Source organism: Pyricularia grisea (genome assembly GCF_004355905.1).
Source record: "Pyricularia grisea strain NI907 chromosome Unknown Pyricularia_grisea_NI907_Scaffold_1, whole genome shotgun sequence".
NCBI lineage: Eukaryota > Fungi > Ascomycota > Sordariomycetes > Magnaporthales > Pyriculariaceae > Pyricularia > Pyricularia grisea.
The window spans coordinates 4,201,273-4,220,498 of NW_022156716.1; the positions used below are offsets into that span (position 1 = coordinate 4,201,273).

A 19,226-nucleotide genomic window follows, 5' to 3' on the forward strand; every position below is an offset into this window, starting at 1 on the left:
TTGAAAAGTGAATAGAGCGAATCGAGTTGGAACTGAAGCGTAGGTATGCTTGACGGTGTGAGATGGGGCAGGTTTGCTTGCGATGAATATGAGAATCAAGAACAGAAGTTGGAATATGAATACGTCAAGACATTAATAAAGGATGGAAAGGTAAGAAAACAAAATGTGTGACTGCTTGCTGGCATAAATAGATTGGCGGGTTCAAGAGAAGGGAAAACGAAGATGAACGTGGTATTGGTATAGAAAATGATACAAGTCAAACAAATCACTTCAACAGCCACTGAAAGCACCAAGAAAATCGATCTCTGCAGGGCAGTAGGGTTGATCTTCAAATTTGAGCCTTACTTGGAGATAGAAGCTGAGGGTTAAATCGTACCTTCCTCATGTGTCGATGTACTGTGGGGCGATTTGATCGTGACCGAATTAGCTGAATGTATCAACCTTCAATGCATCACTGACCACGTACAGAGTCACTAACTGATGGGAGACGATGGACTCAGCATTAATCATAATCGGTAAGCATCACTAGCTACCGACGCTGGGTTCAGGTAAAGGCGAAAGAAGACGATCGATTGCTCATGCCGAAAGACAGACCCCAGACCCATTTTGTTACGCCGTGAACCCTAAATGCCAAGAATGCATACAAACTCCCAGTGACCAAGCCAAAAGAAAGACGATTTTGATGAGACATTTACTCGTCATCCTCCTCCTCCTCCTCCTCAGCCTCAGCAACGGTCATGGCGATACCTGCGTGCAAATGTTAGCCTTGTGTTCTTGAACGCCTTGTTCCCTGCGTGAACTAGTTGGTATTATGTGGAATTGAAAACTTACGGTCCAAGTCACGTTGGCCGGCCTGGGTGATGCGGCGGCCTCCCTTCTCCTCATCCTGCTCCAGGATGCCAATCTTCTCGAGCGACTGCATGATCTTGCGGTCGACGCTGCCGGAGGCGTCAACGTGGTGCGAGGGGCGGCTGCCACGGTTCTTGGCAGTGCCGTGAACCTTGCGGAGACGGCCAACACCAACAGTCTTGCGCATGTAAACGTGACGGGCAACCGAGGCGGCACGGACGTAGAACCAGTCGATGTCCTGAGGAGGCATCTCCTTGGCGGGGCCGGTCTTGACGGTATCAACCCAACCTACAATCGAGAAACAAAGTACAACTGTCAGCTCGTGCATCGACACCCAAGTAGAGCAGGAATCAGGTATCAGTATCTTACCAGGAATGGGCAGCTTTCCCTGACGCTTCAAGAAAGCGGCGTAGGCGTTGATGAACTTGTGCGCCTGCACATCAAAACCCAGCATATTAGCATTATTCCGTCGTCAGAAGTCTTTCGACTCCCTCGCGCCTGCTCCTATGCTCCATATAGCCAGACTCTTTCGAGCCTCTTCCAAATCTTGCACTCATGCATCGTTGCCAATCGCGACCATCATGGCCATCGCGCTGTTGTCGAGCACATTCGGGTGTGCATGATTTTCAACCGCGGGCTAGTCGGAGGACGAGATGATTTCGAGGCGGTGGGGCTTTTTTTCCCAGGCTTTTGTCGAGCGCTGAGCTATCAATGAAATTCGGTGAAACCTACATCAACATCGCGAACATTGACTCCGCCAGGCATTTTGTCGGTTTATGTATGGGGGTATTGGGGAGAATGGGTTGGGCTGGCTTGTCGTCGTCGTGGTCGTCGATTTGGCGGGGGTTGTAAAATCGTCGATTTAGCTTAACAAGATTTGCGCGAGACAAATTGCTTTGAACATTTCTTAGGGTTGCTCCATCACGTGCCCAATTAAGACCCAACTGCCTACCGCGCAGCCACAGCCTCCCGGCTGCCAGCCACAGCGTTGTCTCACGTGACTGCCCCAAGCCCAGCCCCACCGTACTGGACCGGGGTAAGCTATTGTTTGGTGCAGCAAGGCCCCACAGGTGCCAAATGTGACAGTGCTTATGATTGAGGATGGGATTGCTTGCGAGCTAGCAAATTAGCATACCAATTGATCCCTATGCAATACCGTAATATTTCTTAGTCGTCGTACAATGTGCCCACAGAATCCGCTGTCAGTGTTAGTTTTGTTCAACATTACTACCTACATAGAGATCTTCCTCCACAGACATGAAAGATGTCGCATCTACCGAAGCTCCACTGCGGACTTGAGTCAACTGACCTGTCATGGAAGTTACATAACTGGGCTTACCTTGCCGTACTGTACTGTAGTACTAACGTTAATGTAGGCAGGTATGGTAGTGCCGCTCGCTGCGAGCGGATTCTACCCGCAGCCACAATGTTTTGCCGAAAATTGAAGCCGGTGCCGAGGATTCAATCCGTAGTAACCAGAACCCGACCCCAGTCACCCCAAGGCTCCTCCCCATGGGTCCCCGCCCCCTTGGCTATGTCGGAGAAAGATGCCTCCGCGTTAAGCCATCTGGTTGTGTTGATTGCCTTGACTTTCGGTAACTTATTTCTAGAGATTAGACAAAGATTCAAATTGGATGAACTTCTCTTTCCTAACTTTCTCGGCGTTTCTCAACTTAAATTGTCGACTTGCTGCATAGAGTTTGTACTCACTTTCTTGTCCGTGTCTTGCGTACGCACGGTTTCGTTTCATATTAGAACTTGGTCAGGGCAGCTGCTGGCCTTTCAATTGGATATTGAGTTGGTGAAAACTGAGGTTTTCTTGAGAGCATCACAAATATACTCACTCACAAAAGAAACGATTTGCTTTAAGCATGGAGCTCGGTAAGACCAATCAAAAGCCCATTGATGAGGGGAACTACGACCTACTTCAACCTCAATCAACCAACTGACATATAATGTATAACATATGTAGCTATCGCTGCAGCCGGCACTGCCGCAACAACCGCTGGACTGGCATATCTTGATGCCAAGTTCCACGTGAGCAAGGATCTGAAATCAATCTTTGGCCGTAGGAGACTGCTCAAGTACTTTGAAGAAGCAGGTAAGACAGAAAAAAAACCGTGCGAGCCGTTCTATGACTTATCACCCTTCGTTCACTAACCACCATAATCCCAATTGAAGTCAAGTCGAACAAGTTGTCAGCGTACTACTTGTTTGAAGATGTCGTCAAGCAAAAGCCCAATGCAGAGGCAATCTGGACTCGGGAGGGCTCCTTGACCTGGCAGCAGCTTTACGATGGCACCAACCGGTTCGCCCAGTGGTTCCTGGCTCAGGGAGTCAGACCCAAGGATTTTGTTGCCCTCTTCATGGGAAACTCCCCCGAATTTATCATGGTGTGGCTGGCTCTGACTTCCATCGGAGCGGCCCCAGCCATGATAAATCACAACCTGGCGTCGAAGCCATTGCTGCACTGTTTGAAGATCAGCACTGCCAAACTCATCTTGGTAGACGTCCCACCTCAAACGGAGAAGAGCATCTCGGATATCCAAGAGGACTTGAACACAGAGGGCTTTACGGTCTTGAGACTCGATGATTACCGTCATCATATTTCAGGGCTGGAGCCCACTCGACCTGGAGAGGAATACCGAAAGGATATCAAGCCAGACTGGGCCTGCGGCTTGTTCTATACAAGCGGAACGACGGGAATGCCCAAAGCCTGCATATTACCAGTCGCCCCGGTATACATCAACGGATGCACCGCCAAGGCTGGAGCTAGCTATCTCGCCAGCTCTGACAAGGAGGCCAATGCAAACATACGGTTTTATGACTGCATGCCTTACTATCACGGCACTGGAGGCATAACAATGATGAGTCAGATCCTGAGCGGCACGATTATATGTGTTGCGCCCAAGTTCAGGGTTTCTACATTCTGGGATGACGTTCGCGAGTCTCGCGCAAACGCTTTTGTATACGTCGGCGAGACGTTGCGATACCTGCTAGCACAGCCACCTTCGCCGCGTGACAAGGAGCACAACGTCAAGGTAATCTACGGTAATGGACTGAGGCCAGACGTATGGAAGCGTTTCCGCGATCGTTTCGGAATCGAGTGCATCCACGAGTTCTTCAACAGCACCGAAGGTGTTTTCCCACTTGACAATCACTGCAGGGGCGACTTCCTGGCTCACGCAGTGGGCCACCATGGGCTTCTTTTGAGATGGAAGTACCACCACCTATACGTGCCAGTCGCGATAGACACGGATACGGGCGACATAGCCAGGCATCCAAAGACGGGTTTCGCCTACCGTGTGCCGTACGACGAGGGTGGCGAGATTCTCATCCGCATCCCAGGAGAGAGGACATTCCCAGGGTATTTTAACAATCCCGAAGCCACCGAGAAGAAGTTCGTGCGCGACGTTTTTGTAAAGGGCGACACCTACTATCGGACCGGCGACGCCTTGCGCCGTGACAACGACGGGAGGTGGTACTTTATGGACAGGTAATTTAGCGACTTGCTCTCGTGATCCGAGTTGATGTGGAGACAGCTAACAAAACAACAATGATATATCCAGGCTTGGAGATACTTTCCGCTGGAAGGGCGAGAACGTTTCCACCGCCGAAGTCGGCGAGGTTCTCGGCAACTTCCCGGGTGTCGTGGAGGCCAACGTCTACGGCGTACAATTGCCCAACCACGACGGCAGGGCAGGCGCCGCGGCCATCTACATCGAGCCCGAAAAGAAGGCATCCTTTGACACGGCGGCCTTCCTGGCGCACGCCAGGAAACACCTCCCCAAGTACGCTGTGCCAATCTTCATACGTCACATCGCAGTCATCTCGGCTTCGCACAACAACAAGCAGAACAAGCAGCCGCTCAAGCTCGAGGGTGTGGATCCGGACAAGGTCAAGGCCGGCGACGAGATATGGTGGATAGAGAACAATGGCAAGGGTAACAGATATGTGCCTTTTACTCGGGAGGACTGGAACGCGCTGGGTGTGGGCAAGGCGAAGCTGTAGATTCTGCATGACGTGGGGACACTATTTTTGCTAATGTACTTATTTTTTTTGGATTTAAATACTGATGCAGCTGTTTGGTAGTGTTTTGTTGACTTCTAGGTATGTAAACAAGCAAGATGCAAGTTGGTGTCACCATCTCCATTTCTTAAGACAGTAGCGGGACGAGGGTCAAGGTTGTGTGATAAAGGTACTGCGCTGCGTGCATGGGCATGCCGACTGATGGGGGGTTTTTGTCTTACTATAATCCAACTCATCTTTCCCTTCTCGGAAATTGAAACCAGACACATACACGTAGCTGCCAATTTTAATTCCGGATCACCCATCCGATCCAAACCACGAAAGCTGTTCCTGCCCAGCTTATCGTTTCCCCGCACTTGGCACTCTCATCGGCATTGTCACCCTATCTCACCTATTGAGCTAATCCATCTAATTCTAGTCAAGCGCCTCTCGCTTCCTTTCTCTTCCGTCATATACCTAGGTTGCTTGATCACTGTCCTAAACTCCCCCAACCTAGATAACCCCTTCAATCATATCAGCCAAATCTGTGAGCATGTCCTTGCGAATTAAAAATGTCGTTTGCTTTTAGGTGTAGACCCAGAGCTCTCTGGGTTGGCCTCACACCATGTTCTACAACACGGTCGCGGCTCTCTCAGGCGTGCACAGAACGGAAATGCACATTTGAGCCAAGTCGACATTTCCATGCATCGCCATGTCGGGGCCTGCGATTGAGCGATATGAGCCAAGATGAAATCGCCAGTCTCAAGGTCAACCAAGAAAGAATGATGAAGACTCTCCACGATACTTGCGTCTGGGGCACAGGGAAGCGCTGGGGAAGGTAAGCCGGCCTAGAACATATTCAATCCCTAAACTCAACAATAAAGACGGCTAGTTGTAACAATCAAACTCCCCGCAGCGGTCCGACAGAGACGGGCATGTCACGTCTTGCCCTCTCAGATTCTGACAAGCAGGTGCGGGACTGGTTCGTCGAGACCGTCAGAGATCTCGGCTGCACGGTCAAGGTCGACTCGATGGGCAACATATTTGCCATTAGAAAATCCAGACCTCCCGGCGATCACTGGGCCACCACTTTTGCAGGCTCGCATCTGGACACTCAGCCAACCGGGGGAAGGTACGACGGAATCCTTGGAGTAATGGCCGGCATCGAAATGTTACGGGTGTTGAAGGAGAATCAAATCGAGACCGAGTTTCCAGTTGGGGTTGTCAACTGGACGAAGTGAGTGGAACTCGGTGCCCAGCCATTCCAAGGGCTTTGAACTGATTCGGGACTCCGAAAAGGAGGCAACTTGCTGATAACAGTATTCCTGAACGCAGTGAAGAAGGAGCCCGGTTTCCCGTGAGTATGATCTCCTCTGGAGTTTGGGCCGAGGTCTTTGATATAGACCAAGCCCACAATCTGCAAGAGGTTGGCGGTGGTAAAGCTACGATGAGATCGGAGCTTCTAAGGACCGGCTACCTGGGCGAGATCCCTTCCAGCTTCAGCAAAGTTCCAATGGCGGCCCATTTCGAGCTGCATATCGAACAAGGTCCCATATTAGAGTCAAACAACCTCAAGATTGGTGTTGTCCAGGGAGTACAGGCATATAGGTGGTTTACTATTGAGATCAATGGTCGCGGTAAGAAACCCCGCTATGAACAGCCTTATGTATTATCTGCCAGTGCTGGTCAGCAATACTGACCATATTTTTTCATAGATGCACACACCGGAACGACGCCATTTTCTGCAAGAGCCGATGCCATGCTTTTGGCCTCTCGCTTCATTGTCCACTCGCACGCGCTGGCTACCTCTCACGGAGCTCTTGCGTCCACTGGAATCGTTCAACTGGAGCCTGGTTCTGTCAATACCATTCCAGGTCATGTACGCATGAGCTTGGATATTCGCGCACCCGAGGACGCAACCTTGGACGCCCTCGAAGCGGATCTCAAACGAGACTTTGATCTCCTTTCCAAGGGTGTTGACCCTCCCGGATCCAAATCACAGCTTCTCGCCGGAGCAACACCCGGGAGAAATGATGCATTCTCGGTTACTTGGAAAACGGACAGCGTCTCGGAAGCAACCAAATTCCACCCCGACTGTGTTGAAACTGTGCGAGCCTCAGCGCTGTCGGTGCTTGAAGCGAGGGGTCTCGAGAACCCCCAAGGGTTGATCCGAAACATGACCAGCGGCGCGGGCCACGATACTGTGTATGCAAGCCGAAAATGTCCGGCAAGCATGATCTTTGTCCCATGCCGGGATGGTGTCAGTCACAATCCCGAAGAGTATACTAGTCCTGAGGACTGTGCCTTGGGAGCCGATGTTTTACTGCAAAGCATCTTGCGTTATGATCTTTTGAGGTCTAAAACAGAACGTCACATGTGGAACTAGATCGAATAGAAGCAAATTCCTGCAAACGGTAATAAGCATCAGTTTGGCCATGTCACCATTAGAGCCAGATTAATGTGAAGAATGGGGAACGCGATATCACCTCAAATCCTGGCTAGATACAGCCTGTTTCTGTACACGAGTTTCAGAGATCGGCTTAGCAGTGGGTGGAATATCAGCCGATGATGAAAGCAGGTCGCTATACAACGGTCTAAAATCAGCCATGGAGATTGGCTTGATTACGACGTCAACAGAGCGATGCGCTACTCATCTCAACCATCCAGCCCTTATCTGTAGCAATAAGAGACTTGGCAGCCTATCTGTTGACATCTGCCAAGCTGGGGCCGAGGTGGACTTTACCTTGTTGCCCTTACAGGTACTTAAAATATATTTACCTCTCCTGGAGGACCATCTCTCATCAGTCCGCGGCAATTATCTCCGGCATCAGGAGACCGTAGCTGCGAACCTCGACATCAAACCGGGGCGCATGCTCGATCTCGGCCACGGCAGGGGCCGTCGCCGCACACACATGTCCTCCCACGGCCGGGTCCTTGGTAAGTCCTGGGCCGCGATGAAAGTGCGTTGTGGCGTTTGTTCTGGATTCAGCTGTGTGGAAATCTTCAGGTTTTTGAGAGATAATTTCAAGCTCGTGGATCCGTATGATGATGGTTCGGCAGCAAACGATGAGATCTAGACCACAGTTCCAACTCTTCTGGCTGCTTTGCTGCCGAAAATATCGATGCATAGCATGCTCTCCTGGACCGCCATTGAAGATGCTGATGAAAGGCCATTAGATGAAGTGATGTTTTATTTAATTACCTTCTCTAAGTCTTGATATTGAGGCTAATCGACGGTAAGTGAGCAATGGATTGCAATGATGTGATTCATTGACCGCATTCGGAACTAATAGTCTTTGTGATTAGCGGAGATAAGATCAAGTAGTTCCCATCGCTTGCTTTTCCAATTGGAGACCAATGCTTTTGCCTTATGCTTTTGTTCCTGGGTCTATTTCCTTTTCAGGGACTTCTGGATCAGGCCCATTCCTCAGCTTCTTCCAATCGCTTTCGTCCAACCCGAATAATGGCACTGATGACTCGACGCCACCCACGCCCTCCGAGCCGCCTTCTCGCTAGCCGTGCTCCACCCTCTCACTATTGTACCTGGAAATTTCTATATCGGACTTTTTTTTTTCTTGCTAAAGAGAAACAGGTGAGTAAGCTCACGCATAAGCCATGATAATCTTAGACAACAGCTTCTACTTTGCATGCTCTACCGTGTTCTGTGGCTTGGCGCTCCCTCCCACTAGACGATCTTCTTTTGTTGTGAAGAGCAAAAAAAAAAAAAACCCCGTAGCTGTGGTGAGACAATCGGATGATACGATACCGCAACCGCCACTATCATGCCTTTGTGATTTTGTCGCAGCTGTAGCTGCGATTTCTATTTGCCTTGGCGATTTCCTTTTTTGTTTCTTTTTTGTTTTCGTATCTGGCCCACACTGGGACCCCCCGGATAAACAAAGCAACGTGCAGATGCTTTGTCAAAAGTTATGGCTGCGACGCGGGGGGGAAAAGGCTGACGATGCCCTCAATGCCTCGTCGTGTGCAACGTTCCTTGTTGAACCCCGTTTCTGTAGGGTTTTCTTTCACCGTGTTCGCTCTTCTCCCCCAGAGAACCTCGAGGCTGAAGGAAGGGGGGAAAAAAAAGAAGGGCACAGCAAGCAAAACCTCTCCCCATAAGCACCACTTGTTGCTTTTTCGGCAGCCAAGGAGAGCCTCACGGATTTTGCACAATCAAATCTCTTGGACAAGTCCGCCGACATGAAGCAAAAGATCGCAGGCCTGGTTTGGGGCCTGCTTGGGCTGCTGTTGTTATGCGACGCCGTAGCAGCGTACGATGTTAGGGCCGGATTTGGTGTAAATCGACGCAACGGCGTGGTCCGGAGGTAAGGTTCTGCCCGCAACCACCCAAGAGGCAAGGTTTTTCAAGGGGTGCTCGCAGTATTCTGACCTTTTTTTTGTGCCATTTTTAGAAGCGTGGCTGGATCGACCAGTACCGTACAGAGGGATTTACTCGGAAATGTCCCTTATGGTAAGACTTATCAAAGTGTCCCACGAGAAAACCATCTCTGGCAGCCCGAGGGGCAAGTCATATAGAAAAAAAGCTAACCTCCAAAACCACTTACAAAAAAAAACACAAAAAACAGGCGAGGTCATAACTCGGTGCAGGCAGTCCAAGGCCGTGGCTCTGACGTTTGATGATGGGCCCAGCATATACACCGAGAACGTTCTGAACCTGCTGAGGCAGTACAACGCCAAGGCGACCTTCTTCATCACTGCCAACAACGGCCTGGGCCCCTTGGAGAGCGAGCCATGGAGCAGCCTGGTCCGACGCATGATGGCCGAGGGCCACCAGATCGCACACCACTCGTGGTCGCACCAGGACATGTCTACGCTCAACGCCGACGCGCGCAGGGACGAGATCGTGCGGGCAGAGGAGGCCTTTGCCGACGTGCTGGGCGGGCGGTTCCCGACTTACCTGCGCCCGCCGTACGGCAGCTGCAACGCCGACTGCCTGGCGCAGGCGCGGCGGCTCGGCTACCACGTCGTAATGTGGGACATCGACTCGGACGACTGGCGCTACCAGGCCGAGATTGAGCGCTCCGAGCGCCAGGTCGAGGAAGGCCTGGCGGCAGGCGGCGGCGGCAACATCGTCCTGGCCCACGACATTCACTACAACAGCTCCACTCGGCTCACGCAGTTCATGCTAGAGCAGCTTGCTAGGAGGGGCCTGAGGGCCATGACTGTTGGCGAGTGCCTCGATGACCCGGCCGAGTTATGGTACCGTGAGGTCCCGAAATCAAGCAGTGGCACGACTGCCAAGCCGAGCAAGCCGACCAAACCGACCAAGCCCAAGCCCAAACCGGGTGCTGCTTCGAAGCTCAAGGCGTCAACCGACGGACGCTGCGGTGGAGATGTCACATGCGCTGATTCGCTTTGGGGGTCTTGCTGTTCGCGGTACAACTGGTGTGGAAACTCGGCGGACCACTGTAATGCGGGATGTCAGTCTCAGTTTGGTGACTGCACATAGTGGTGTTTGGTTTGGCTTGCTGCATTGCGTGGTGTTCCTTTTTTTTTCAGTTCTTGGGTTATTAGAGTCCAAATGGCTCAAACAGTAAGCTCGGTGCAGCTGGTTCATGTTCTTCTTTTTTTGCACTTAGCTTGGAGTTGAGTTGACAAGGTGAATTTATGGGGTTTGTTTTCTTTTTGCTTGAAAGACTTGATGAGTTGCTATTCATTTGTGAGATGCGCCTAAGTGGTTCTTGAGGGTAATTTCAAAGTCCTCCGGCTTCCTACCGAGTACCTGCTCCAACAATGGTGTGACCACCGCAGTCTCTCCAGCCTTGATAGCCTCCCACGCAGTGGCCCATGTGGTAGCCTTTTCTTGGCTTCCAAAAACTGCAGTGACTTGTAGTTGCGAAACGTACTCATCTACGCTGACCTCGCGAATCGCAACGGGTTTGCCCACACATTTGCTCAGCTGCTCTACCGTCTCCTCAAGCGTCCACACTTTCGGACCGGTCAAGAGCAGTATTCGATTTGCCATTTCAATGCTCTCCAGGCCTGCGACGTGCGCACCGGAATAATGCGCAATGAGCCGCGCCGTCGCCTCTCCCAGTTCATCCCTTTTGGCCCATGCCACGCCGGGCCCTTTGCCATCGTGCGGTATGCGTATTTCCGAGCTTGGATTTGCAGCATCAAAAAAGGCCGTGTATATGGGATACGACTCCGAGTAGAGACCCTCCCGGATGGATGTAAAAGTGAATTTCGGGTTATTGGCTGCAAGAAACTTCAGGTGAGACTCCGTCACCAAGTGCGCCTGCATCACTTCGGCCTTGGACAAGCTGCTCGAGACGGGGCCGGCAAATGCCAAGGATGAATAGAAAATGTGAGAGACGCCAGCCCTCACAGCTGCGTCAACAGCTGGGATTTGAACCTGCAGGACAAGACAAAGTCTGAGATAAATGCTAGTGAAATCTGGATTTGGGGGTTGACTGAACGAACCTGGACCCTGTAGTCACGGACGTGACTTGGGTATGAGATGAGGAAGAGAACTTCGACATCTTTGAACGATTTCTCCAACTCCTGCGGTGAAGACTCGTAGAATGCTTGGCGAAGACGAACACCGCCTTGCGAATACTCTGCTGGCTGGTTTTCAGGATGACGACTGATAAGAATGAGATGATCGCCAGGGAATATTTTGCGCAGATGGGCGATGGTGCTCCCTCCTAGACCCCCTGAGGCGGGAAAAATGCCGACAGTTTTCATGGTGCAAGTCCCTTTTAAACTGTTATATGATGATATAAATCTGATTTGGTGGTCGATTGAAGGTTTCTTGCTTCTGAAATGACAGAGCAACAAATGACCAGCCTGGAAATATACAGCAGCTGTAGATTACCAAACAGGTTATGTGCACTTTAAAAATCCTGGAATATTCCTTTCATGATATCCTATGATGATGACGAATGAGATCACATATGCAGCGGGTATGGTCCACAAATTGGTGCATCAGAACCGGATGGAAACAAGACTCGATGCGAAAGGCAAATGGTGGATTGCATACATCAAAATCGCTGCGGGGATATCACGCACAACGCAATTGACGCCGTGGAACACCATTGTACAGTGATGAACAAGCAAACTGTGGCCCAAGATATCACACGGGTAGTCCACAGATCGGTCGGGTCTTGTCATAGAGGGTTGGCATCATAATAGAAAATCCGCTCAAGATGATGCATTCGTCCAGTTACTAGTCGGCCATGCCTGGTATTTGTCACATGAGGTACAACCAGGAAAAGTGCCGGAAGCGATACGTACTGTGCATAGCCAATCGCTCAAAGATGGCGTGTCGCGGTATGCACGTGTTCTTCTTAGAACCATTATACAGCAATTAGAAGATTATTCGACAGCATCGCACAGCTGAATGCCCTAAGAACGTGGCCATGGGGTGTCACTGAGGTATGACTCGGTGCGAAATATACTGAGAGCTATGGCACAATTGGCTCACAGGGGATGATAGTTGCTGTAGTATGGAGTCAAGTCATCATGCGAGACTGTATCCGCCCTGCTTGAAAAAGACATATGTGATGGCAAGACTGAGCAACGATAGGGAAAGGTTGAGCTCAAGCACAGCCCATACCCAAATGCAGCCGATCGAAGGTGCCGTCTTCATGACGGCGAGATAGGCATGTTCGTTGGTGACGTGGATGAGATAGCAACCGGCAGCTATGCTGGCGGCGAAGAAGATGGCTTGTCGGATTCCATTCTGATATTTCCTGGGGACGAATGGCACTAAAATGGGTTCCGAGGCATGTGGGTGAAGGTTGTAGAATAGGAAGCCGAAGACTGTTTGTTCGCGCAAAAATCAGTACCAAAGAAATCCGGGCGTATGGGAGAAAAATGTTACGATGAACATCGAAGCAGACCTACCCAGGAGAGCTTGAAAGCCTCGTGTGAACACCTTGGGCCATTCAATCTCCACAGCGAACTGGTTTTGAACCAAAACATCAAAAGTGAAGTGCAGCATGGCCAGGCTCACACTCCACAGAAGGGTGTCCAGGACGCGCTCTGCCCGGGGAGACAGGCTTTCGGCCTCGCCTTCTTCCGTAGTATCGGCAGCGGCTGTGGCCGACCATCCGAACTTTTTAAGGTCGTTCTCCCTTTGCTTTTCGTCTGCCTGTCTGAAGAGATTACGCTCGCTGGCGATGTCGAGGAGCGTCTTGTCGGATGGACCGGAGCGGTCTGGCTGCTTGAGCTCGATCTTGACGGGGTCTGCTTTTCGTTTGCGTGCCATGGTTATTGGCGGGAGGTCGTCTTCAAGCTATCCGGGTATCCTTTGGTGTATAAGGTATATGTCTTGAGCTTGATGAGCACCAGTTGTGTGTGCAGCGTGGAGCACAAGGCTAAGCTCGAATTCGGTAGCTAGCACTTGTACAGGTAGGCTCGGATGAACATGCATCGAATCTGGCGTAGCCCCGCCCGGCTGGCGGAAAACGGCTACATTAAGGTGGGGTCTCAAATCCACATTCAATTCGCCAATGCAAATTTATGCGACCTTTTTGTACAAAGGGTGCGGCAGGGATGCTTTGTATACTGCGTCGCGTTGCCGTCAATTAAAGCTCATAATTTCCGTGCACCACTCAATCTTCTGGATCGTCGCGAACCGACCAGGGGTTGTTCGTCTAATCCGCAAGGTGGCATCAAGTCGAAATGAGGACACATGAATGGCATGAAGTGGTCACGAGGTGTTACAGACCCGATGGGGCTGGCGAAAGCTCATGCTCGCCATACTTCAGTTTAGCTCGTTCTTCCCCTCCTCTTTTTTTTTCCCTGAAGTTTGACCGTTCTTCTTCAATCGTTTCTCAAGCTAGAGGATAAGCTAATGCAGTAGCATCCATGTACCTCAGCAGGTGACGTCGCGTGCATATCCCGTGAGTCGCACCCTTGAATACCCCTCTCCCCACCTTTTTGTCGGCTGCTGCAATTTACTATGTATCAACCAACGGATGAGGATAAACTCAATCTTTATATGTCGGGTTTGTTGACTGATGATCGCCACCAAGAGTGTAACATAACTTTCAAACCCGAAAACTGGCTTTGCAGTTGTCTGGTTTTGTTTGAAACCGGGTATAACGTATATTGCAACTATACATGCCGTGCCGTGCCGTCCGCTGCGCTCCTTGATAGGTAGGATAGACGTCACGGCACAGCGGAGACAACTCTCCTCAAACAAAACAAACATATAAAAAAACGCCCCGGCTTTATCATGTCGACAACTCTACTGGCGGCCGGGCTTTTGGTCCTACTTGCTCCGTGTCTATATATCTACACGGCGTCGGTAGCGGCGACGCGATTCCCGACGCTGCGCAACAAGCGCATATGCCTACTGATCGCACACCCCGACGATGAAGCCATGTTCTTTGCGCCTACGGTTTTGGCCCTCACGCGCCCCGAGACTGGCAACCACGTCAAGATTCTTTGCTTGAGCAGCGGCAATGCGGACGGATTGGGAGAGACGCGCAAGAAGGAGCTGGTCAAGAGCGGCATGCTTCTGGGCTTGCGCAACGAGGACGACGTCTTTGTTATCGAGTCTGAGTATGAGCCCCTTCAAACCCCCATGATCTCTGACTTGCAAGAGGAGGAAGCTTGAACTTGAACTGGTGCTAACCGGGACCTGATTTTCACAGTGCCTTTCAAGACTCAATGACAGCGACTTGGGACGCAACCGCCATCTCCAACCTTCTAACGTCCGCCTTCGTTCCGAACCCAGCCGCAGGCGCAATGATCGATGTCCTAGTGACCTTCGACAAAGGCGGCGTCTCGTCGCACCCGAACCACATCTCCCTATACCACGGCGCGCGGGCCTTTGTATCCTCTGGATCGGCCGTAGACCTGTACACACTGACTTCGGTCTCATTTGTGCGCAAATACGCCTCGATAATCGACGCGTTCATGACGCTTGCTGTGAGCTGGGGCCTTCAGGGGACGTCGGAGGTCAAGAGCCCGGAAGGACTCGTATTTATGAACTCGTTGATGCCGGTCAAGGCGCAGGAGGGAGGCGGTAACAAGGACGGCGGACCGAGCTATGGAACAGCGTGGCGCGCCATGACCGAGGCTCACAAGAGCCAGATGGTGTGGTTCCGGTATGGGTGGATTACATTTAGCAGGTACATGGTTGTGAATGATTTGAAGTTGGAGGGGACGACTGCCTCGTGATGAGGCTACTGGAAGGATGTTAAGCGCAAGTCTGAAATGGCTTGGCCAAGATTGCCAAAGTAGCGAGCATGTAAATTAATCCAATATACCCCTTTTGCGCTATTCTCAAATCAGTACTCATTGTCACGGCTGTGCAAGTCGATTTTATGTGCATTCCATGATACCTACCCTGCACCTGCTCCTGAAAATCGGCCGTCACGTGCCCCATCGCAGTTTGCGCGCCACAAGAAGCTCGGTTTAGTGAGGTGGGGTTCGCAATCCACGCCAACAAGCTTGAAGGGGGATCATCATCACAGCAGAGCATCAACGGAACACGCTCAATCCCGAACCATCAACACGTGTCGCCTCTGAAATAAGGACTTGGCGTCACTTGGAGACACACCGGAAGCATTGCGCCGATAAACAAAGTCTTCAAAAGGCAGTTCCCTCGGCATAAATCATGGCAGACAGCGGTGAGGCTCAAGCAAATGAGCCTTTTGGCCTGGTGAGGCTTCTGTTGGACGAGGTTGTCTTTGTCAAGCTTCGAGGAGACAGAGAGCTCAAGGGGCGTTTGCATGTATGTGGTCTCCGACAAGGCCCCGATGTTAGATGCTGAAATATGCCCACCTCTGGCGTTCACTGCATGCTAATGTCTTCATCAATCATTTGCACACAAAAGGCATATGATTCTCATTGTAACTTGGTCCTCGGTGATGTCGAGGAGACACATTACATTCAAGATGAGGACGACGAGTCGGAATTGAAGGTTAGTGACTTTGAGGACCACCTTGATCTTACATTGCCTTTGCTGATAGCTGTATTACACCAGACGGTATCACGAAAGCTTGAGATGTTATTTGTGAGAGGTAAGGACTATGGAATACCAAAGACCAATTTCTTCTCCGAGCAGGCCTGCTAAGCGTCATTACTCTCTATACAGGAGACAGTGTTGTCATGATATCACCATCAGACCAGGTAGCAGCATGAACACATCTGCCCCTGGCATATCTTCAAACCACCAGACGTCATGGCCAGACATCTGAGGTTATCGTGCCGTGCATCTAAGGGGGGAAAATATGATGCACGAAGCTTCGGGCACCTGCTCGATACGGTCATTCGGCTGCGAATTGCGGTCCATGGGCGAGGTGACATCTGGTCCCTACGGCGTTTGACTATGTGTCGAAAACCGAATGATGGGCTTTTTTTGAGCCTGATACCTACCTAATTCGAGGGCTCTAGAGAAAATAGAGCAAATCGTTGTTGACCATGACGACAGGGTTGGAAATTCCAGCCACGCCAAAAAGTCGGCGCGCGCCCTCAATAACCCATCTTTTTTTCTCAATAATACCATCAGTCGCCCAACTTTAGCCTCTTCCTCTTCCGGATCTGGGGGTTTCGCCCATGTTTTGTGAGCTAACCTTGCATACTCTTATGCGTGTGTTAGAAAAAGTCTTGGCTGGCCCGCACAGAGCTTTATTTAAAGGAGGCTGAGATGTTGCCTCTCAACTGTTCTGACCACTCAGGCTCCTGCCAAGCGGTGCTTCACTAGGTAGCAAATTCATGGCTTGTGAGTGGCTGTCCAATTAAGGAATCCCCGAGGGCTAATCGACAAGCCATGGATTGCTTTTTTTGGGGTTTGGGTCTTCGGGGGGTTCTATTGCTCGTGTCAAGCCCATTGTGAGCATAGCCGTCCCCTTTGTGCTGTACCGGTATAATCATGTTTGGTATACCTAGTTTGCAAATGGGATTCTCTCAGTGGCATCGGCCTGCCTAACAAGGCGATTCAGCACGCTGATGCATAGGTAGGTACATTATGGTCCTATGGGGTCCTCAAACACTATCGCAATTTCCCAGAGACCCAAGAAGGGTGAGTTTCTAGGTTGGCGTTTGTACGTATATAATGTCTGGGGGTCATTTATCTGTAGGAAATTCCACAATGTCTTTCCCATCCACGTTCGGACACACAACTGTCTCTTTCTCCCCTTTGGTCTACTTTCCTTTCTCCTTTCTTTTTCATTCTCTCGCTCTGCTTTTGTCTTTTTGAGCAACTCCTCTCGTTACATCCCTTGCCTTCCATTGTCCAGCTTGATCACAGACAAACCGCCATTCGTTGTGCACCCACTCTATAACAGCAATATCTTTCACCACAAACTACCTACGCAATGGTCTCCACACGCACTTTTGCGGCACTTCTGGGCACCGTCGTCCCGCTCACGTGGGCCTACCCGAGCATGATCCAAGCTCGGGATGATCATCCCTTCAACGCCCACGGCCCCAACGACCGTAAGTGCCGGCAGGACCCCTCAACGCCCCCCGCAGCCTACTTTCATGCTAACCAGCCCTACGCCCTGTCCCCTACCAACAGGCAAAAGTCCCTGCCCCATGATGAACACGCTCGCCAACCACGGCTTCATCCCGCGGACAAACATCTCCATGGACCAGCTGGTGTCGGCGCTTGAGCTAAGCATCGGCCTCGAGGGCGCCGCGACAAGGATTGTGGGCGGCAAGGCCCTCTCGACGTCGACGACGGGCGACCCAAACACCTTCAACCTGGAAGACATCACCAAGCACGGCATGCTCGAGCACGACGGCTCCCTGTCGCGCTCTGACCTCGCCGAGGGCGACAATCACTCCTTCAACAAGACCATCTGGGAGAACACGCTCACCTTTTTCAAGGACGACAAGATCTCCATCGCTCAGGGTGCCGCCGCTAGGAACGCTGCCATTGCTGCGGCCAAGGTCAGGAACCCAACGTTCTGCATGGCCGACGGCGACGTGGAGAACAGTGCCATCGAGTCGGCGCTCTACCTGCGCGTGTTTGGTGGCGTCAATGGCGATGCCAGGAAAGACTGGGTCAAGATTCTATTTGGTGAGTCTTTGTTCCTCCTAAGCTGTCATGTGTTTGTATGCGACATTTGTGCTAACCACATTAAATTTCTTCGTCTGTGTCAAGAAGAAGAGCGTATGCCTTATGCCGAGGGGTTCCCAAGGAATCCTACGGGTAATATCACGGCCCAAGAAATCCTTGCGATTGCAAGCAAGCTCACTGCGGCTTAGAGATGTTACGTTTTTTTCCTCCTTTTTTTCTTTCTTTGTGTTTTTGATTGACCAAAGCGAATGTTTATGTGAATTGCTGTTATAGTTGTCCAAGTGGACAAACAATATAAATTATATATTGCTATGCCTAATATCTGAAGGTGCTTGTGATTAAAGATTATATCATACATAAGATTAACTCGCAATCAAACCAACAATCGGTTTTAAAAAGTCTCTTGTACAGGACAAAGACCCTTTTCACTCTGGCCGGCTTTGGATCAACAACCAGGGCGTCAACGGAGAAAAAAAATAAAGTCTGGTTTTACTAGACCTACACTAGTAGCAATCAGTTCTTGTGTTAGCAAGGATCGCTGTACAGATGCACACAAACCAAACAATTACAGCCCAAAATGTACCGGTTCTAATCCTAGTCTTCGTCATCGCAGAAGCAAAACCTGCAGATGGAACCATCTTCCGCCACACTCTTCAACACAGTCCAGCTACTCTAATTTCCCCCGGTTCTCTGTCCAGTGGCAATCATAAGCAACTAGCTCGTATCAAGACTGGAGAATCTCAATGTCTCAAGTTTAGTACCCTCAACGTCAAAAAAAGATCGCCCTTTCTAAATTTTGGGTTTCGCTTCTTTGTTGCTTGCCTTGTCGACAGCCTCAACAGCGCTAACGAAAAGACACTAAGGTACCAGTAGCAGGTCTTTCATAGCCAGCAGCGTTCCATACTGCATACCTTTTTTTTTCACACCGAAACATGCGGGGTCGTCATCGTCTCGCTATCTCTGCTTGCTTGGCCATTGGGGGCCGCTCGATAAAAATTCCAACACGGGGTTTTTTTTTCACTCTTTTATTCATTTTTTGACTTTTACTTTTAAACATCTTCAACCCCCTCCACCTAACCCTCTCTGGCCATGTCTAATTATAATGCCATCGGCGTCGTACTCACTATTCATGGTGACGATTACTACTTTGAGACGTCATCTTCTCCGCTTGCTCAAATCCCGCCAGACTCGAGCTGCGATGACGACTTCTCCCTTGCTGCCTTGTGGAATTTCCATGACGAGTACTTTAGTCTCGTGGAACTCTTTGAGGTAAAGATTCAGCTCGAGGAGGCGGATGAGAATGTCTGGGATCCGGCTTTTGCAGAGAGTGAGTACCAAAACTGCCTCAGTTCGCTCCCCCCCCCCC

At 50.7% G+C, this 19,226-nt stretch overlaps 10 protein-coding genes across 10 annotated transcripts in view; 7 read left to right on the top strand and 3 right to left on the bottom strand.

The window, feature by feature from the left end:
- Positions 1-375: 375 nt before the first annotated feature.
- On the bottom strand, positions 376-1,703 carry PgNI_01278 (uncharacterized protein). Its single transcript, XM_031121351.1, has 3 exons — positions 1,219-1,703; positions 832-1,137; positions 376-747 (listed from the first exon to the last, which is right to left on the bottom strand). Exons 1-3 carry the CDS (start codon positions 1,301-1,303, stop codon positions 692-694), a joined length of 447 nt encoding a protein of 148 aa, XP_030986930.1. The 5' UTR covers positions 1,304-1,703; the 3' UTR covers positions 376-691.
- A 772-nt stretch (positions 1,704-2,475) lies between these two features.
- PgNI_01279 (uncharacterized protein) lies at positions 2,476-4,987 on the top strand. The gene is made up of 4 exons (XM_031121352.1): positions 2,476-2,730; positions 2,822-2,950; positions 3,031-4,345; positions 4,419-4,987. Exons 1-4 carry the CDS (start codon positions 2,721-2,723, stop codon positions 4,858-4,860), a joined length of 1,896 nt encoding a protein of 631 aa, XP_030986929.1. The 5' UTR covers positions 2,476-2,720; the 3' UTR covers positions 4,861-4,987.
- A 329-nt stretch (positions 4,988-5,316) lies between these two features.
- PgNI_01280 (uncharacterized protein) lies at positions 5,317-7,986 on the top strand. The gene is made up of 4 exons (XM_031121353.1): positions 5,317-5,695; positions 5,774-6,094; positions 6,193-6,494; positions 6,573-7,986. Exons 1-4 carry the CDS (start codon positions 5,430-5,432, stop codon positions 7,241-7,243), a joined length of 1,560 nt encoding a protein of 519 aa, XP_030987576.1. The 5' UTR covers positions 5,317-5,429; the 3' UTR covers positions 7,244-7,986.
- Positions 7,987-8,804: 818 nt separating this feature from the next.
- PgNI_01281 (uncharacterized protein) lies at positions 8,805-10,327 on the top strand (the record flags this gene model as incomplete). Its single annotated transcript, XM_031121354.1, has 3 exons — positions 8,805-9,182; positions 9,270-9,328; positions 9,444-10,327. Exons 1-3 carry the CDS (start codon positions 9,058-9,060, stop codon positions 10,325-10,327), a joined length of 1,068 nt encoding a protein of 355 aa, XP_030987577.1. The 5' UTR covers positions 8,805-9,057.
- Positions 10,328-10,502: 175 nt separating this feature from the next.
- On the bottom strand, positions 10,503-11,565 carry PgNI_01282 (uncharacterized protein; the record flags this gene model as incomplete). Its single annotated transcript, XM_031121355.1, has 2 exons — positions 10,503-11,233; positions 11,302-11,565. 2 exons carry the CDS (start codon positions 11,563-11,565, stop codon positions 10,532-10,534), a joined length of 966 nt encoding a protein of 321 aa, XP_030987574.1. The 3' UTR covers positions 10,503-10,531.
- A 484-nt stretch (positions 11,566-12,049) lies between these two features.
- Positions 12,050-13,404, bottom strand: PgNI_01283 (uncharacterized protein). Its single transcript, XM_031121356.1, has 2 exons — positions 12,727-13,404; positions 12,050-12,642 (listed from the first exon to the last, which is right to left on the bottom strand). Exons 1-2 carry the CDS (start codon positions 13,088-13,090, stop codon positions 12,341-12,343), a joined length of 666 nt encoding a protein of 221 aa, XP_030987575.1. The 5' UTR covers positions 13,091-13,404; the 3' UTR covers positions 12,050-12,340.
- Positions 13,405-13,443: 39 nt separating this feature from the next.
- PgNI_01284 (uncharacterized protein) lies at positions 13,444-15,075 on the top strand. Its single transcript, XM_031121357.1, has 3 exons — positions 13,444-13,727; positions 13,860-14,391; positions 14,484-15,075. The coding sequence occupies exons 2-3, from the start codon at positions 14,063-14,065 to the stop codon at positions 15,010-15,012; spliced, it is 858 nt and encodes a 285-aa protein (XP_030987580.1). The 5' UTR covers positions 13,444-13,727; positions 13,860-14,062; the 3' UTR covers positions 15,013-15,075.
- A 215-nt stretch (positions 15,076-15,290) lies between these two features.
- On the top strand, positions 15,291-16,695 carry PgNI_01285 (uncharacterized protein). The gene is made up of 4 exons (XM_031121358.1): positions 15,291-15,568; positions 15,671-15,757; positions 15,821-15,857; positions 15,932-16,695. Exons 1-4 carry the CDS (start codon positions 15,452-15,454, stop codon positions 15,976-15,978), a joined length of 288 nt encoding a protein of 95 aa, XP_030987581.1. The 5' UTR covers positions 15,291-15,451; the 3' UTR covers positions 15,979-16,695.
- A 458-nt stretch (positions 16,696-17,153) lies between these two features.
- PgNI_01286 (uncharacterized protein) lies at positions 17,154-18,048 on the top strand (the record flags this gene model as incomplete). Its single annotated transcript, XM_031121359.1, has 3 exons — positions 17,154-17,274; positions 17,357-17,860; positions 17,945-18,048. 3 exons carry the CDS (start codon positions 17,154-17,156, stop codon positions 18,046-18,048), a joined length of 729 nt encoding a protein of 242 aa, XP_030987578.1.
- Positions 18,049-18,818: 770 nt separating this feature from the next.
- The window catches only part of PgNI_01287 (uncharacterized protein), a gene marked incomplete at its 3' end in the record, with an annotated part of 2,229 nt that continues 1,821 nt past the window's right edge, over positions 18,819-19,226 (top strand). The window contains exon 1 of the mRNA XM_031121360.1: positions 18,819-19,187. Coding sequence (XP_030987579.1) covers positions 18,950-19,187 — 238 coding nt within the window. The 5' untranslated portion in view covers positions 18,819-18,949. The remainder of the gene's footprint in view (positions 19,188-19,226) is intronic.

Bases quoted from the DNA above. Each gene is read 5' to 3' on its own strand.
- PgNI_01279 (XM_031121352.1), top strand. The intron at 2,951-3,030 runs GTAAGACAGAAA...TCCCAATTGAAG, and splicing joins CAAGTACTTTGAAGAAGCAG to TCAAGTCGAACAAGTTGTCA. The intron at 4,346-4,418 runs GTAATTTAGCGA...TGATATATCCAG, and splicing joins AGGTGGTACTTTATGGACAG to GCTTGGAGATACTTTCCGCT.
- PgNI_01284 (XM_031121357.1), top strand. From the start codon at position 14,063: ATGTCGACAACTCTACTGGCGGCCGGGCTTTTGGTCCTACTTGCTCCG. The intron at 14,392-14,483 runs GTATGAGCCCCT...TGATTTTCACAG, and splicing joins GTCTTTGTTATCGAGTCTGA to TGCCTTTCAAGACTCAATGA.
- PgNI_01283 (XM_031121356.1), bottom strand. From the start codon at position 13,090: ATGGCACGCAAACGAAAAGCAGACCCCGTCAAGATCGAGCTCAAGCAG. The intron at 12,643-12,726 runs GTAGGTCTGCTT...GCGAACAAACAG, and splicing joins AGGCTTTCAAGCTCTCCTGG to TCTTCGGCTTCCTATTCTAC.
- PgNI_01285 (XM_031121358.1), top strand. From the start codon at position 15,452: ATGGCAGACAGCGGTGAGGCTCAAGCAAATGAGCCTTTTGGCCTGGTG. The intron at 15,569-15,670 runs GTATGTGGTCTC...TGCACACAAAAG, and splicing joins AGCTCAAGGGGCGTTTGCAT to GCATATGATTCTCATTGTAA. The intron at 15,858-15,931 runs GTAAGGACTATG...CTCTCTATACAG, and splicing joins TGAGATGTTATTTGTGAGAG to GAGACAGTGTTGTCATGATA.
- PgNI_01278 (XM_031121351.1), bottom strand. From the start codon at position 1,303: ATGCTGGGTTTTGATGTGCAGGCGCACAAGTTCATCAACGCCTACGCC. The intron at 1,138-1,218 runs GTAAGATACTGA...TCTCGATTGTAG, and splicing joins GGGAAAGCTGCCCATTCCTG to GTTGGGTTGATACCGTCAAG. The intron at 748-831 runs GTAAGTTTTCAA...ATTTGCACGCAG, and splicing joins CGGCCAACGTGACTTGGACC to GTATCGCCATGACCGTTGCT.
- PgNI_01280 (XM_031121353.1), top strand. From the start codon at position 5,430: ATGTCGTTTGCTTTTAGGTGTAGACCCAGAGCTCTCTGGGTTGGCCTC. The intron at 5,696-5,773 runs GTAAGCCGGCCT...AACTCCCCGCAG, and splicing joins ACAGGGAAGCGCTGGGGAAG to CGGTCCGACAGAGACGGGCA. The intron at 6,495-6,572 runs GTAAGAAACCCC...ATTTTTTCATAG, and splicing joins TATTGAGATCAATGGTCGCG to ATGCACACACCGGAACGACG.